This window comes from Elephas maximus, chromosome 5 (assembly GCF_024166365.1).
Source record: "Elephas maximus indicus isolate mEleMax1 chromosome 5, mEleMax1 primary haplotype, whole genome shotgun sequence".
NCBI classification, from domain to species: domain Eukaryota; kingdom Metazoa; phylum Chordata; class Mammalia; order Proboscidea; family Elephantidae; genus Elephas; species Elephas maximus.
This window is the reverse complement of record NC_064823.1, coordinates 111,959,206-111,976,271: the sequence shown is the minus strand read 5'-3', so window position 1 is coordinate 111,976,271 and position 17,066 is coordinate 111,959,206. Positions and strand designations below refer to the sequence as shown.

Sequence of the window (17,066 nt, the reverse complement as noted above, 5' to 3'; positions counted from 1 at the left end):
AGGTCATCAAGTTTGGCAAAATATAGGGTTAGCAAAAAAGAGGAAACCCTCAAGAAGATGGATACAGTGGCTGCAACAATGGGCTCAAGCATAACAATTGTGAGGATGGCACAGGACCAGGTAATGTTTCGTTCTGCTGTACGTAGGGTTGCTGTGAGTCTGCGGAACTGTCTTGACAATACCTAACGACAACAACAAGACACTTTTTGTTGTACTGTGGTGGTTCTATGTTGCTATGATGCTGGAAACTGTGCCCCTGGTATTTCAGATGCCAGGAGAGTCACCCATGGTGGACAGGGTTCAGCAGAGCTTCCAGACTAAGACTAGGAAGAAAGGCCTGATGACCTACTTCCAAAAATTAGCTAATGAAAACCTACAGATAACACCAGGACTGGGCGATGTTTCCATTATACATAAGGTTGCTGCGAGTTGGAGTTGACTGGATGACAACAAGAATAAGGCACTCTTGGAGTCTCTGGATGGTTAAGAGCTTAGCTACTAACCAAAAGGTTGACGATTCTAATCCACTCAGAGTTGCTTCAGAAGAAAGCCCTGTCAATCTAACCCAGTGCCATCGAGTCAATTCCGACTCATAGCAACCCTGAAAAATTAGGCATTGAAAACCTGTGGAGCAGTTCTAGTCTGACATACGTGGAGTTGCCATGAGTCAGTCATCTCAACAGCCACTGGTTTGGTTTGGTTTAGAAGCATTCTTCAGGGGATAGTGAGTTCAAGGAAGAGGAGAGGGTGGCTGAGGAAGAAAGGGTGGGAAAAAGACTAAACTCAAGCCAGAAAATGAATTTGTATATTGCATAGAGGTAAGAAATACAGCCATCACATCTGTGTATCCTAAACCCTCACAGTTTCTGCCATGCTATTTTACTATGTATGCTATTATTTATTCAACACATATTTATTGAATGCTCCTATATGCCAAGCATTTTCTCAGCTCTGGGGAAACAAGACAGTCTCTGTCCTCCTGGAGCAACATTAGTGGAGTACTCAGAGGAGGGAGTGCAGGTTGGATGAGAGCAGAGAGTCTCAAGAGATTTGCACTGGCCATGTTAAGACTAAGATGTCGATGTCCTTAAACATCCATAGAGACCCACCTTGTAGGTCACTGTGTAGTAAAGTCCAGGGAAAAATAAGGAAGTGTGATTTACTTAAAATTTTCACTTGATATAATAAAATATATATATGAGGATTGTTGTTGTTAGGAGCCACCTAATCTGTTCCGACTCATAGCAACCCTATGAACAACAGAACAAAACACTGCCCGGTCCTGTGCCATCCTCACAGCTGTTGCTATGTTTGAGCCTATCATTGTAGCCTCTATATCAGTCCATCGCATTAAGGGTCTTCCTCTTTTTGCTGACCCTCTACTTTACCAAGCACAACATCCTTCTCCAGGGACTGTTCCCTCCTGATAACATGTTCAAAGTATGTAAGACGAAGTCTCACCATCCTCCCTTCTAAGGAGCATTCTGTTTGTACTTCTTCCAACACAGATTTGTTTGTTCTTCTGGCAGTCCATGGTATATGCTATATTCTTCATCAACACCATAATTCAACAGCATCAGTTCTTCTTTGGTCTTCTTTATTCATTGTTCAGCTTTCCCATGCATATGAGGTGATTGAAAATACCATGGCTTGGGTCAGGCAAAACCTTAGTCCTCAAAGTGACATCTTTGCTTTTTAACACTTGAAAGAGGTCTTTTGCAGCAAATTTGCCCGGTGGAATACGTCATTTGATTTCTTGACTACTGCTTCCATGGATGGGCATTGATTGCGGATCCAAGTAAAATGAAATCCTTGACAGCTTCAGTCTTTTCTCTGTTTATCATGATGTGGCTTATTGGTCCAGTTGTGAGAATTTTTTTTTCTTTATGTCAAGGTGTAATCCCTACTGAAGGCTGTGGTCTTTGATCTTCATCAGTGAGTGTTTCAAGTCCTCTTCCTTTCAGCAAGCAAGGTTGTGTCATCTGCATAACACAGGTTGTTAATAAGCCTTCCTTTGACGCCCTGTTCTTCTTCATACAGTCCTGCTTCTCTGATTATTTGCTCAGCATATAGATTGAGTAAGTATGGTGAAAGGATACAACCTGATGCACACCTTTGCTGACTTTAAACCATGCAGTATCCCCTTGTTCCATTGGGACAACTGCCTCTTGATCCATGTACAGGTTCCTCATGAGCACTATTAAGTGTTCTGGAATTCCCATTCTTTGCAATGTTATCCATAATTAGTTATGATCCATACAGTTGGATGCCTTTGCATAGTTAATGAAACACAGGCAAACATCTTTCTGGTATTCTTTGCTTTTAGCCATGATCCTTCTGACATCAACGATGATATCCCTTGTTCCACATGAGGGTACTGCTAAGAAAAACACATACAAAATCACAGGGTTAATCAATGTGCTGATTATATGTTTCTAAACATATTAAAAGAAACATGAAAATGCTGGGTTTTCTTTATAATGCTGCCTGATTTTTATTTTATTTTTTGGATAATTTTAGGGGAGGGTGAGATTATTGCCTTTTTTTTCCCTTGAGAATGTAAGTGCCAATAGCTCAAGAAACTGGTCTGTTTTGTTTACTGCCTTCTTCCCAGTGCTGTTGTGGAAATACTTGCTCAGACTCAGAATTTAAAAACAAGATCTTATGGTTTATAATTACTGCACTGCAGGAAGGAAGGAGAATATTCACCAGACAGAAGCTGGGCTGTTCCTTCCCATCTGAGGTCATCAATGCAGGAAAATCACACCAAAAAAAAAAAAAAAAAAAAAACCACTGTCCAGTCAATTCCAACTCATACCAACCCTGTAGCAGGCTTTCCTTTATATTGAGCCTTACTAAGATGTGCCTGTGGTCAGCAGAAAGGACCAGGTCTCATGACCTTCGGGAAGGAAGATGAAAGAGAAGCACAGCAGAGGCAAAGGGAAGATGGGCCTCATGGACACAAGGGAGCAAACTCCAAAAGGGTGATTTGAAAGAGCACTGATAAACCAAAAAAAAAAAAGCAAAACCCAGTGCAGCCGAGTCGATTCCAACTCTTAGCGACCCTATAGGACAGAGTAGAACTGCCCCATAGAGTTTCCAAGGAACGCCTGGTGGATTCGAACTGCTGACCCTTTGGTTAGCAGCCGTAGCACTTAACTACTGTGCCACCAGGATTCCCAGAGCACTGATAACCTGTGCTTTTTGTACTTGTCCAGTAAAACATTTATAATCTATAGGGTCTGCAGGGCGCTATGAATTAAATTGTGTTCGCCTCCCCCAGTATATGAGTTGGAGTCCTAATCCTTATGCCTAATCCCATTTTGGAATAGGATTTTCTTTCTAATGTTAATGAGGCCACATTATTGCAGGGTGTGTCCTGGACCTAATCACTTCTAAACTCTAAAAAGAGCAGATTAGATATAGAAGGGAGCACAGGGTGGAAGGATAGGTGCCACATGAAGGTCTTCAAGAAACCAAGGAACTCTGGGCCAACAGACAAAGATCTTCCCCCAGAAGAGACAGAAAGCCTTCCCCTAAACTGGTGCCCTAGCCTCCTAAACTGTGAGAAGATTAAATTTCTGCTCTTTAAAGCCACCCACTTGTGATATTTCTGTTTCCACAGCACTAGAAAACTAAGACAGGGGATGTCACAGTTTTTGTCCAGGAGAGGAAGACATTAAGGGGTGTTGTTTGTTGAGATCTTTACATTTCTAAATCATGGGATACGATGTCCTATTGCTTATGAAGAGGATGACTTCTCCATCACTGTCCAACAGTGTCTGGTGCATAGTGAAAAAAAAAAAAAAAAAAACCAAACCCATTGCCACTGAGTCAATTCAGACTCATAGCAACCCTATAGGACAGAACAGAACTGCCCCATAGGGTTTCCAAGGAATGGCTGGGGAATTCGAACTGCTGGCCTTTTGAGTTAGCAGCTGAACTCTTAACCACTATGCCACCAGTATTCCTGGTAGGCATTCCCTAAACTTAACTGGTAAAAGAATGAGTGAATTAAGGAACTATTAACATACTGAACTTTTATCCAAGTTCTACCTCTTGTGGCGCAGGAAGTATGCCTGTCTAGTTAGTGGGGTGGGGGAGAGGGTGGAGGTAGACTGTTAGCAATTCCTGGGGCTGCAGCTGTAAAGCCATGTTCTCTGGTTCCTTTTATTAGATGTCAAAAACTTGCATTTTGATCATCCATCTGATGGGGAAGTACCAGTTGTTATGGAGTTGATTCCAACTCATGGCAACCCCATGTGTGTCAGAGTAAAAATGTGCTCTACTGGATTTTCAGTGGCTGGTTTTTCAAAAGTAGATCAACAAGTCTTTGGAGAAGCCTCTGGGTGGACTCAAATTGCCAGCCTTTTGATTAGCCAAACCAGTTGCACCACTCAGGGACTCTAAAGGGGAAGAGGAAGTGTTTATTTACTGGCCTTCCTGAAGCCTTATTAATAACTATGTTCATTTTTTCTATATTTAGGTTCATTAATATTCTAAACTTAAAACACCACGAACAAAAACCCAGTGATACTGGCTTGAGGAGTATGTGGTTAGTATAATGCAGCCATTCATCCCAATATTATACAGACTGACTTCCCAGTCACTGGTACCACCAAACAATTACAGACTTCACCCACGAGTGTAAGCAAGGTTTAATATGCTGATCCCTAACTGGATTGTGACTGTACACTGTCTGCAAGCAAATCAGAGGGAGAGAAAAATCCCAGGAGGCACAGAGCCAAGCATCCCCACTTTCTTCTTCCAAATGCACCCATCAGAGAAGTCAGTGGGGAGGAGTGAGAGAGGAGAAGGAGAAAAGAAGCTAGATGGAAGTGTTCTGCCCATAGCTTCTGTCCTGGGAATTGGAGTGGAATTTCCACCTGCACACACACGGGAAGTCCCTGGGTGGTACAAATGGTTAAGTATTTGACTATTAACCAAAAATTTGGAGATTCGAACCTGCCCAGAGGTGCCTTGGAAGACAGGCCTGCTTCCAGAAAGTCACAACCTTGAACTGTGAAGCAGTTCAGCTCTGCATATATGGGGTGACTGTGATTTGAAATAGACTTGACAGCAACTAACAACAACATGGTAATGAGGAGTGGGTAATAATTATACCACCGAACAGTTATTTGGACATTAGCAATACTTTAGGAAATCTGTTAGTCTATGTTGTTGTTAGCTGCTGTAGATTTGACCTCCAACTCATAGCCACCCCATATGTTACTGAGTAGAATTGCTCCATAGGGTCTACTTGGCTGCACTCTTTATGGAAAAAAAGTTTGCCAGGCCTTTCTTCTGTGGTGCTGCCAGATGGGTTCAAACCTCCAACCTTGAGTTAGCAGCTGATCATAAGCCACTTGAGCCATCCAGGCTTCTGCCCTAGATTCCGATGTGTTAGCATTTTCATTTACCTCACCCTCTTCTGCCATAACTTTTAAATGCTTAAATGTCTGGATCTTGCCCAACTTGGGTATTGATATTTTCTAAATAATTTGATGGCATTTGACTACCGCAGATGCTGAAGCAATATGCAACATGGCTTTTTGTTGCTTCTGAAGACAGATGGCAATAATGACCACTTTCCTTGTCAAAATTATTTTTGAAAAGCCGTGTCAGCCTTGGATATAAGGATATCTTGGATATCCTTATATGATTGACATGAGTGGAAAGACACCCTTCTCCAAGGGGCAGAGAGAGGTTAGGGCAGAGCCAACTGGAGACTTGCTGATATCAGCAGTCGTGTGGCTAACACACATTCACTTTATCAGATAGCAAAAAGCTTGGAAGGTAAGAGAATGAAATTTCCCATTTCAGAAGAAATATGTGAGCGTGCACACACGCACACACACACGTACAGAATTCGTAACACCAACTTTTAGGATAAGCTCTAGACTGTGTAGGAGAGAGATTGGAGGTGGGCAAGAATTGTTATGTGACTATTAATTTTTTTCCTAATAAATAGCATGGTGATGTTAATTTGACTATACAGTAATGGAGTCAGCTTTCATGGGTAGTTGCAGACTGGATTCATTGTTTTCAATGTCAAATTACATCATGCTATGATTTCTAGTTCAACAACAGAGAACATTCTGAGATATTTTCACAAACTAATAAACCTCATACAATTTTTAAAGGCATTTGAATCTGCACCAGGATTATCCAAAATATCGCAATAAAACGTACCTTGTTTGCTATGACTGCTGTTTAACGAGGAGCATCTGCTTGCATCACTGGCAGATTCTAAATTCTAGCAACTTAATAAACTGAGAGAGATTTCATAATAATGTAACTTAATGATGCATACAGTACAGATCAAGTGATGATGACTCAGTTTTACAAGTATTTTTTTAGCATGCTGCATCCTCTCCCTGGAATGCTTTTCATCATCAAAGACCGGAAACAAACCCCTGAGACTACCTAGTGTAAACCCTTCATTTATAGTTGAGGGAATTGATCCCCAAGCTTGTCATTTCCAAGTAGTAAAAAAAAAACAATTTTTTTTTTTTTTAATAGCAAAGCCAGGATTAGAACACAATTTTCAACTCCCAATCCTTTGTTCTGTCCTCTACCCATCTTTTAAGACTCAGTGCAAGCCCCACCTCCTTAAAAAAGCCTTCCATAACCCCCGATGATTTCTCGCTGGTGAGGATGGTACAGAACCAGGCAATGTTTTGTTCTTTTATACATAAGGCGGCTGTGAGTCAGAGCCCCGACCAACAGCACCTAACAACAACAACGACAGTCACTACTTTGTTTAGCATTTGGTTAAAAGTATTTGCTTCTCACTCCCAATACTATGCTTTATCTTCTGTCTCTAAGGAGATTATTATCTCTTGAGGACAAAATCCAAGTTCTATGCTTCTCTTGACTGTTCCACAATACCTAGCAAGAGCATCTGCATTCTTGTCCTTATCTTTTAACATACTTTTACTTTCCCTAATGAATCCAGCACTTCGCTCCTTGTCACTCCAAACCAACTTCCATATGCATGACCTTTTCAACCCTGTGGCCATAGACTGCATCCAGCTCATCCTCACCTCCAATGACCGTCACCATCACCCAGCCTCAAGAAAACATTAGCACAACCTCATAATAGATGTCCCCATCATTCAGAAATGCTCTACATCCCAGATCTCCGTGTATAAAATTCCCATTTTCTGCGCATAGTCTGCTATTCTCCCACGCCTTCCATTTACTCTCACAGAATCTGCCTTTCTCAACCCTTCTCCTTGCCCCTGACTACTGGGTCTCTTCCAGCTTCGCTTGACACCCTGTCTTGACACATGGCTTAATGCTTTCTTTCTTTTCTATCTTTAACCTACAAACTTTTGAAAAAGGGAGTGTATACAAACTGCCTTTATCTCCTCACCACCAATTCAGTCCTTAATCCTTTGCAATCTAGGTCCTATCTCTGCTGCTTATTCTAAAGCCAGGGTATTTATCAGCTGGACCTGAGTCGCTCTGCCCTCTTTTAGACATTTACTGTCCAGTCCACCATAGTCCTCACCACTCTCTAACTTCACTTAGTTATTAACACTCACCTGGCCCTACTCATTTATGCTTCTTGGTCTCTGTAGACATCTGAACAATTTGAATTCACCAACTGCTTCCAGAAAGATTATAGCCATGGAAACCATATGGTGCAGTTCTACTCTGTCCTGTAGGGTCACTATGAGTCAGAATCAACTTGACAGCAATGGGTTTGGTTTTGGGGTTTTATATGGGATCAAACTGACAATAGTAACTGGAAAGATTAGATAGGAACCTTAGCAGGGCAGTGAGTGTATGGTAATGGACGAGGAACAACTCAGAAAACAAGGGTGAAGGTGGTGGTACAACTTGAAGATTGGAATCAATGTCACTGGAATGTACATGTATAAACTTGAATTGGTGTTGGTTTTTACTGTGTATATTCTCAACAACATAAAAAAATTAATTATTTTAAAAAATAAATAAATGCTTGTTGAATGAGAGAGAGAAAAAGATTTTGGGGGTTACTATAGGGCCGCTATGAATCGGAATCCACTCAAGGGCAACAGGTTTGTTTTTGGGGTTTTTTTTAACGGCCAGAAGGGGTACATGAGGAAGTAAAGTTTAAACTGAACCTTGAAGGATTGATTAGCAATACAAAGAGGAAGGAAAAAAAGGTATCAGAGACAAAGAGTGCCCTGTGTTATAATCCCAAATTGTATACTTACTACTTAATCTTAGGCAGTTTACTTAACCTTTCTGAGCCTCTGTTTCCTTATCTTTTGAACTAGATAATATAATATACTCAGTGCTGCTGTAAGAAATTACTGAGATAAGTTATAGAGTAGGACTCAATAACTAGTGAGCTATTGACAACAACAAAAATAAGGACTCCCTGAATAATGATCCAATAGATGGGCTATGTCTGGAGCATAGTGGGTAGCTGAATAAAGTGTGCAAAACGCTTCATAGAGAGAAACATAGAGAGATGAGCATAGAGAGAGAAACAGCGAGAAAGCAAGAGTCATATAGTCACCATTTCTCTCTCCAACCAACTTAAGACTTAAAGTTATCAAGCCATCACTGATTTTACTGGGGCATGTGGTGAAGGCCAAGGACTGTAAAGTGGTCCTTTCTCATTAGAAGGCACGTGAGCTTTGAGTCAGACAGACATGGGTTCAAATCTCAGTTCTGGCACTTACTAGTTAAGTAAACTTGAACAAGTTTGTTAACTCTTCTAAGTCAGAGTGGCCTTATTTATAAAATGAGGGTGAAATGACCTGCCTTTAAAGATAAGTTTTCTGTAAGTATTAAACAAGTATCATACATATGAAGAATCTACCATCGTGCTGGCTACATAGTGGACACTCAGTAAGTCTTACTTTCCTTTTCCGTCTACAGGTGCCACCAGCACTTCTCAATCTCTGTACCTTTCTTTTTTCTCTCTCTTGTTTGTCTTCGCCTCCTCCTATGCTTTTCTCTATCTCTTTCTTCTTTACCAAGCCTTTGCCTCCCTACCCATATCTTAAGGATCCCTGGTGATGCAACAGTTAAGAGTTCAGCTGCTAACCAAAATGTTGGCTATGAGTTGAAATCGACTCAACGGCACCTAACAACAATAGCACCCATATCTTGGGCTCTCAACAAGTATTTACTGAGAATGATGTCAGTAAAAAAGCAATTACAGAGCACTTACTGTGAATCAGGCACTGTGGTGGTAACACTAGATTTAAACACAGCTGCCTGTAGTCATCTCAAAGGTACTTGAAACTCATTTGCATGTAGGAGCCGTGTTCTTTCCGTGCAAATCTATTTGCAAAGTATATCCACTTGAAGTTGTTATTGTTAGGTTCCATCAAGTCAGTTTCAACCGATCGCAAGCCCATGTGGCAGAGTAGAACTGCCCTATAGGGTTTTCTTGGCTGTAATCTTTGCAGAGGCAGATGGCCAGGTCTTTCCCCCACAGAGCCACTGGATGGGTTTGAATCACCAACCTTTCAGTTAGCAGCAAGTGCTTAACCATTTTGCATCACCAGAGCTCCTTAGCTTGAAGTTAAATAAAACCTTATTGTTGGCCAAATTGTGCTGAAAGTTCCCGTGCTTCCAAAAGTGTATGTGTAGGCAGACCGAAGGGAAGAACTAGGAACCCTGGAATAGTGATTACTGGAATGGCAAGAAGTAATAAGGAACTGTGGTGGAGGAACAAAACAAAAGTCAAAATATAGCCAGGCATATCCTTTTGAACCATTAATCCTACTTTTGATAATTGTTGTTCTTAAGTGCTGTCAAGTCGGTTCCGACTCATAGCAACCCTATGCACAACAGAACGAAACACTGCCCGGTCCTGCGCCATCCTTACAATCATTGTTATCTTGAGCTTATTGTTGCAGCCACTGTGTCAGTCCACCTCGTTGAGGGTCTTCCTCTTTTCTGCTGACCCTGTACTCTGCCAAGCATGATGTCCTTCTCCAGGGACTGATCCCTCCTGACAACATGTCCAAAGTATGTAAGATGCAGTCTCGCGATCCTTGCCTCTAAGGAGTATTCTGGCTGCACTTCTCCCAAGACAGATTCGTTTGTTCTTTTGGCAGTCCATGGTATATTCAATATCCTTCGCCAACACCACAATTCAAATGTGTCAACTCTTCTTCGGTCCTCCTTATCCATTGTCTGGCTTTCACATGCATATGACGCGATTGAAAACACCATGGCTTGGGTCAGGCGCACCTTAGTCTTCAGGGTGACATCTTTGCTCTTCAACACTTTGAAGAGGTCCTTTGCAGCAGATTTGCCCAATGCAATGCGTCTTTTGATTTCTTGATTGCTGCTTGCATGGGTGTTGATTGTGGATCCAAGTAAAATGAAATCCTTGACAACTTCAATCTTTTCTCCGTTTATCATGATGTTGCTCATTGGTCCAGTTGTGAGGATTTTTGTTTTCTTTATGTTGAGGTGCAATCCATACTGAAAGCTGTGGTCTTTGATCTTCATTAGTAAGTGCTTCAAGTCCTCTTCACTTTCAGCAAGCAAGGTTGTGTCATCTGCATAATTCAGGTTGTTAATGAGTCTTCCTCCAATCCTGATGCCTCGAGCTTCTTCATATAGCCCAGCTTCTCAGATTATTTGTTCAACATACAGATTAAATAGATATGGTGAAAGAATACAACCCTGACACACACCTTTCCTGACTTTAAAGCAATCAGTATTCCCTTGTTCTGCCCGAACAACTGCCTCTTGATCTATGTAAGGGTTCCTCATGAGCACAATTAAGTGTTCTGGAATTCCCATTCTTCGCAATGTTATCCATAGTTCGTTATGATCCACACAGTCGAATGCCTTTGCGTAGTCAAATTAACCTGAGGAAATGATTATAGATGTGCACGAGGATACAGCTTAAAGATGATCCTTGCAGCCTTGTTTATAATATGACAAGAGTAAAACTGCCTTAACCCCACCGATTGCCAAGGAGTCAACTCTGACTCATAGCGACTCTATAGAGCAGAACAGAACTGCCCCATAGGGTTTCCAAGGCTGTAAATCTACGTGGGAGCAGACTGTCACATCTTTCTCCCATGGAGCGGCTGGTGGGTTCAAACAGCTAACCTTTCAATTAGCAATTAAGTGCTTAACACTGTGCCACTACGGATCTCTAAAACAGCCTTACCGTAACAATAGACTTAGTTGTGATTTATCCATATAAGCTTTAATAAATCATGCCACAAAGGAATATTCATTAACATGGAAAGAGGACCAGGTGATAGTACTCACTGATAAAAGCAGGTTGCAAAGCAAAACATACTGGGTGTAAGTATATTTGAATAGAAAAAAGAATGAGAGGCTAGCAAGATATTAGTAATAATTGACTCTGAAGGTGAGATGATGAATTTTTACTGCTTTGTTTTTTTTGTTTGTTTATAGTTTAAATGTTTCTATGTACTTTTTTAACAAGTAAAAATGCCATATAATGATAGAGATGATAGGTAGGCAGGTAGATAGATAGGTAGATAGATAGGCAGATAGATAGATGATAGACAGATGATAGATAGATAGATAGATGATAGATAGATGATAGATAGATGGATAGATAGATAGATGATAGATAGATAGATAGATAGATAGATAGATAGATAGATAGATAGATAGATAGATAGATAGATAGATAGATAGATAGATAGATAGATAGATAGATAAACAGCACTAAACATACACACACACATTAAAGTTTTGCTCTTTTGTGAGTAGAGTTAGATAGTTGATCTATAGATAGGCAGGTAGTAGGTAGGTAGATGGATAGATATAGAAACACCACTAAACATACACACACACATATATTGGAGTTTTGGTCTTTTATGAGTAGAGTTAGATAGTTGATCTATAGATAGGTAGTAGGCAGGTAGGTAGGCAGAGAGAGAGAAGGGAGGTAACTTCCATGTTCTGGAAGCACATAGAGCCATACGTCTAGCGAGACAGCGTTTCATGAGCCCTTAGTCGGAATCGACTCGACGGCAACGGGTTTGGTTTTGGATGCGGTGTCATCAGTAACAGGTTAACTAAAACAAGCGAAATGTATATGAGCATATCCTTTCTGTCGTCAGGTTGACGCCCACGGCAACATTCTCCTCAGCACCTTGGAAATCAGGAATGAGACGACCGGCTCGGAAGTGCTCACCGGCGTGAGCGACCCCAAGGCCACCATGTACTCCTACGACAGCGCCAGCATCCAGTACCGTAAGCCCCTGAGCAGCCGCGAGGCCTACGGGCGCGCCCTGGACCGGCATGGCGTGCACAGCAAGGGCCGCATCCGCAGGCGCGCCTCGCAGCTCAAAGTCAAAATCCCGGACTTGACTGATGTGAACTCCATAGACAAGTGGTCCCGGATGTTTTTCCCCATCACTTTCTCTCTTTTTAACGTCGTTTATTGGCTTTACTATGTACACTAAGGTCTCTCCTCACGGCTCAGTTTAGGCTACTTTCCTCTTCTCTTTTTTTTAACCCCGCAGGTCCCCTGCAGCGATTCTGCTGTTTTTTGAGGTAGGAGATTCAGCCATCCAATTGGTTTTGGGTCTTGCATATCAATTTTATTACTGCACCATGTTTACTTCAAAATAGAAGAAAAAAAAAACTCTATTTTTTTTTTCAGTCTACTGTGGTCCAGGTTATCAGCTCTTTAAGAGCTCTATTAATTGCCATGTTTACAAAAACAACTAACAAACACAAAGAGAGAAGTTAGACAGGCAGATCTTGTGCAGCCTTTCCTAGTCTCCCTGGATTTTACTGATTTATTTTTTAAACGGGTATGAGAAGAGGACCTAGCTCTCTCTGCCTGTACTGCTTCCTGGTAAACTGTAACAGTCTCATGCTGCCAAAAAAAAAACAAAACAAAAACACAATTCCCAGGATCTCAGAAGAAAAACAAAGCCATTGACAAGTTACAGATTTCCAGGAAGAGGAGAAAACATAAAGGAGCCTAGAAGAGGAAGGAAGACTTCTCGTCACCCTTACATTCCCCTCAAGTCCGGTGTAGAGGGGTCCTCGGCTCCCTGGGAAGAGGAGGGAGGGATTGGCAAGTGCTAATCAAGGTTAGGCAAAACGAGCTGGCCACGTTCACCTCACCTTTTAGCTGGATATTCTGAAAAATTCCTCTCTCTCAGATTTTCAGGCAAAATTTAAATTAGCATTAGAATCCAACCTGGTAGCCATTGAGAACTTTTTTTTTTTTCTGAAGAATGAGGAGTTCTTGGCGGGGTGGGCGGGCAATGAGCATTTTTCTAACTGACCATATCAAACGAGGAGCCCTGAATTCATTTCATTATCCTGGAATCACTTGATGCTGTGCCGTGAAGCCATGCCACCACATCTCACATTCCTGCTCCAGAGAGAGTAAGAGAAGGGGCCAGCGAGAAGATGAAGGCAATGGTGGGCAATTTCTGCTTGAGAAAAGCTTTGCCCTTTTCATGAGGAAGGCAAGATTCATGTGCTGTGAAAAGGGTGCCCGGGGAGTTACCTGAACTGCGAAATCTTAAATCAAATAGTATGTATTTCTTAGCCTTCCAGAGAGCAGTATCTAATGGTGACAGGCTACACAAACAGGCCTCAGTTAGCACTTGATGGCTCTGCTCTCTGTACTCTGCATTCCAAAATGGGAAACAGAAATGAATGCTTCAGGAAATGCGTCGACACTCATTTTGGTGTCATTCTCCTCTGTGGCCAGATTTACCTTTTACAGAAAACCTTCAAAATGGCAAAATCACAGATAACAACCAACAAAATGATAACAACAGTAGTGATAAAAGCACTGGGCCTTCAAACATTGACACCACCCTCTAAAGTGTAAGCTTTGTCTATACCATTAATCACTCTCATTATTGTTCTGCCTTATCTCTGTTCCTATATCACTTTTGTGCTTGGTTCTTATAGAAACGGCATCCCTCAGTAGCGCACCAACACAATTCTAAACAAGTACAGCCAACTACACAACTACAGTTGGGGTTTGTCCCCTTGTATGTCATTGAAACTTTATCATTATGATTATTATTATGGCTCAACAGCAGCTAACAACAAATCTAAGAACTCTATGTGATCATTTCAAGGTTGAGTGAAATCTTAAGGAGACTAACCAGTGATGAAGGAGATTTGGAGCCTGATCCATGGATGTGAAATAAGGGTTGCGGTAGTGATGAGGATGGCTGCCTCATGTGATGACCTGGCTTTCTCCCAAAGGCTGTGATGGGGGCCATGTTTGTAGTAGTACCAGCTGCTGGAAATTATGATCTTAATTGTAAAGATAAGGCTAAATTCCCACTGATGAGCCCAAGGGGAGAGTTATGAATACTCTTTTAGATAGCGAGAGGAAAAGAGCAGCCCACCTCAAAATGAATGAATGATTATGATTGAAGACAGCATGTGTTTAGTAAGAATATCAGACCTCTGCTTTACTTGGAAAAAATGGTCTCATGAGAAATTAGTGGGGTATGGGGACCAAATTTTCATTTAGGTTTTCAATTGAATTATCAGAGTTCCCTGCTCAAGGAAATTCCCAGCTTCTGCGGATCAATGATCCATCTTGAAACTCTTCTCAGTCCCTTGGCAGGGTAAGCTGCCTTGCTGTAGGTAATCATAAATTACAAAACGCCCAAATAGAGGGGAAAAAGGCCATACCAGTGACTGTAAGGTTCATATTCCAAGTGATCAACCAGGAACCACTGTGCAGCCATTTATTTTAAATGCTGCAAGAAAGACATTGTGCTGATTCCTAATAAAAAATGAATTATTCTGATGTCAAAGCACTTCTGAAAGCTTTCAAGGGTAAAAAGCTAAATCCAAAAGGTAGTTGTCTGTGATTTGTGCTCCTTAACAAAACAATTTCTCTTGATTTCTTTGTTTGGATCATTCTCCTTGGAAAAGACTGAGGCCATTTCAATTTCTATTCTTTTTTTTTTTTTTTTTTTTATCTTGCCTTAGGAGCATATAGAATTTGATGCTTATAATTTTAAAGGTAAAGCATCTTCAAGAAAAAAAGAAGATCTTGAATTCACACCTTAACCTTTGTTAAATTGAAATCAGTGCTCCTGAATCTGCCCATCAGGCACAAAGCAGTGTCACTATGTCTCCTCCTGGCCAATAGAGGGGTCAGAGCCACACTTTTAAAATCCTGTTAAACGGTTCTGATTTTAGAGCCAAAGGCAGCCAAAAAACAGAGAAACTGACAGCTTTCTGGCTCTGACCTCAGTCTCCATTTCCTTCTTTCTCGACATGTCCTGGGTAAACTTTTCCTTCCTTGGCCCTCATCTACTTCCCTTCCAGGCCAAACAGCTCATGGAAAAGAAGATCCTTCCTTCTCCAGCTTTCTCCCTTGTCTTGCCCAAAATGATCTACAGAAAATATGAAAGTGGTTGGACATTCCTAAGTACTCTCAAACTGCTCCCCATTCCTGAAAGAGTCAGATCATTACATTATAGAGGAGTTGCTATTTAATTATTTTTCTGGTTGTTTTCTTTTTACCATGAAAATAGCCATAATCTGCTGCGTTACTTAAGTGGCAGCAGAGGCTGAAAATTGCAAGGATTCTCTCTCTGATGCCATAGTCACATCCAGGGAACCAAACCCATGTTCACAGCTCATAAATCTTGTCTAAACCCTGTGTAGAGCCAGCAGAAATCTCATCTTTCCTTCGCAATGAAGGATACACGCTCATTCCTCCCATTCATGTTCCCTGGCTTAAAATATCAGGGGTGACATGTGCATTAGCCTTACCAGCTTTGTGAGGCAAAGACCCAGGTACAGACATATTTTTTGGTTGAATTATCCAGGATCATTGCCTCCACCCACTATGTTGCCAAATAGAAACAGCAGACTGGCTGATAATTCTGCTGACTGAATGATATGTGTTTGCATACATGCCATCTTTATTGTGCACTGCAATCAGTGAAGGACTTTGAGATTGCTAAGAGAAAAATGTGGTGCAGAGAATAAACTTTGGTTTATGGGTCCAAGGATAGGATTTCCTTAAACAAATATTATGTATAATACATAGAGATATTGACTCAATTCCGTCTTTCTAAAATCAATGTCTATTTTATAAATATTCATTTAAGAAAGAGCTCAATTAAAATTTGCCAAGTTAAAACGAAATATTTATAATGCTAGAAGGAAACTATCTCCAAGATTTCTTATATGGACTATTTTGATTATTTTCTTACCAAAGGTGGTGTGCCACCATTTTTTTTCCCCCTAAATAAAATGTAAGGAAACCCTGGTGGCATAGTGGTTAAGTGCTACAGCTGCTAACCAAAGCGTTGGCAGTTCGAATCCGCCAGGCACTCCTTGGAAACTCTATGGGGCAGTTCTACTCTGTCCTATAGGGTAGCTATGAGTTGGAATCGACTCGACGGCAGTGGGTTTAAATATCCCAAGATGGAGGGAAAAGAAACGTGCCAGCATTTGCTCATGTTGGTTCAATCGCCAGTTACTGGGATGAAGAGGAAAGAAAAACAAACAAAAATACCTGAGTTTCCTGAAAGCAAACAGTAAACATGAAGGCAAACTTGTTAATGGAATGTAGAATATTATGTAAACTTTCTTGTAAATTCTGTACATAGTTCATTGAACTGTTCCCTGTTGCTTGGTGGTCCTTAGCTTTGGATGGGTGTTTGAAAAACCCAAGCATTGTAAATAATGTAAGCTTATAAGGCACTTGCTTTTCTTCATGAAGTGAAACGGCTAGTAATTTGGGCCCAAACCAGAATCCTTTTAGCTCTTGCTCTTTCTCTGCCATTTTGTGTGTGCAGTTGTGTAACTCTGCTGCAAGCCATAGCCAGGTGTCTGTGATCACTGCCTCATGTCCCTACCCCACTGATAAAGACTGCAGCTGCCAAGAAGGCTGCAAGCCTGTGGGGCCGGGAACAGCGCACCAGCAGAAACAGGAACTGTGGCAAGCTGCTTCTTGAACTGTGCCATGAGAAGTAGATGTGTTTTCTATCAGTCACTAATAGCTATTCATATACTAAGATACTGACTTATCCATGCTGTTGAGGGGTCAGGAATTGAAGAGATGATCAAAATCCACAGGTAATCCAAAGCTTCATTTG

General features: G+C 41.3%; 1 protein-coding gene across 1 annotated transcript in view; it reads left to right on the top strand.

Annotated features, from left to right (window-relative positions):
* GABRB1 (gamma-aminobutyric acid type A receptor subunit beta1) overlaps nt 1–14,922 on the top strand; it is a 511,452-nt gene extending 496,530 nt beyond the window's left edge. The window contains exon 9 of the mRNA XM_049886310.1: nt 12,075–14,922. Within this exon, the coding sequence (XP_049742267.1) occupies nt 12,075–12,419 (345 nt within the window). The 3' untranslated portion in view covers nt 12,420–14,922. The remainder of the gene's footprint in view (nt 1–12,074) is intronic.
* Nucleotides 14,923–17,066: the final 2,144 nt, after the last annotated feature.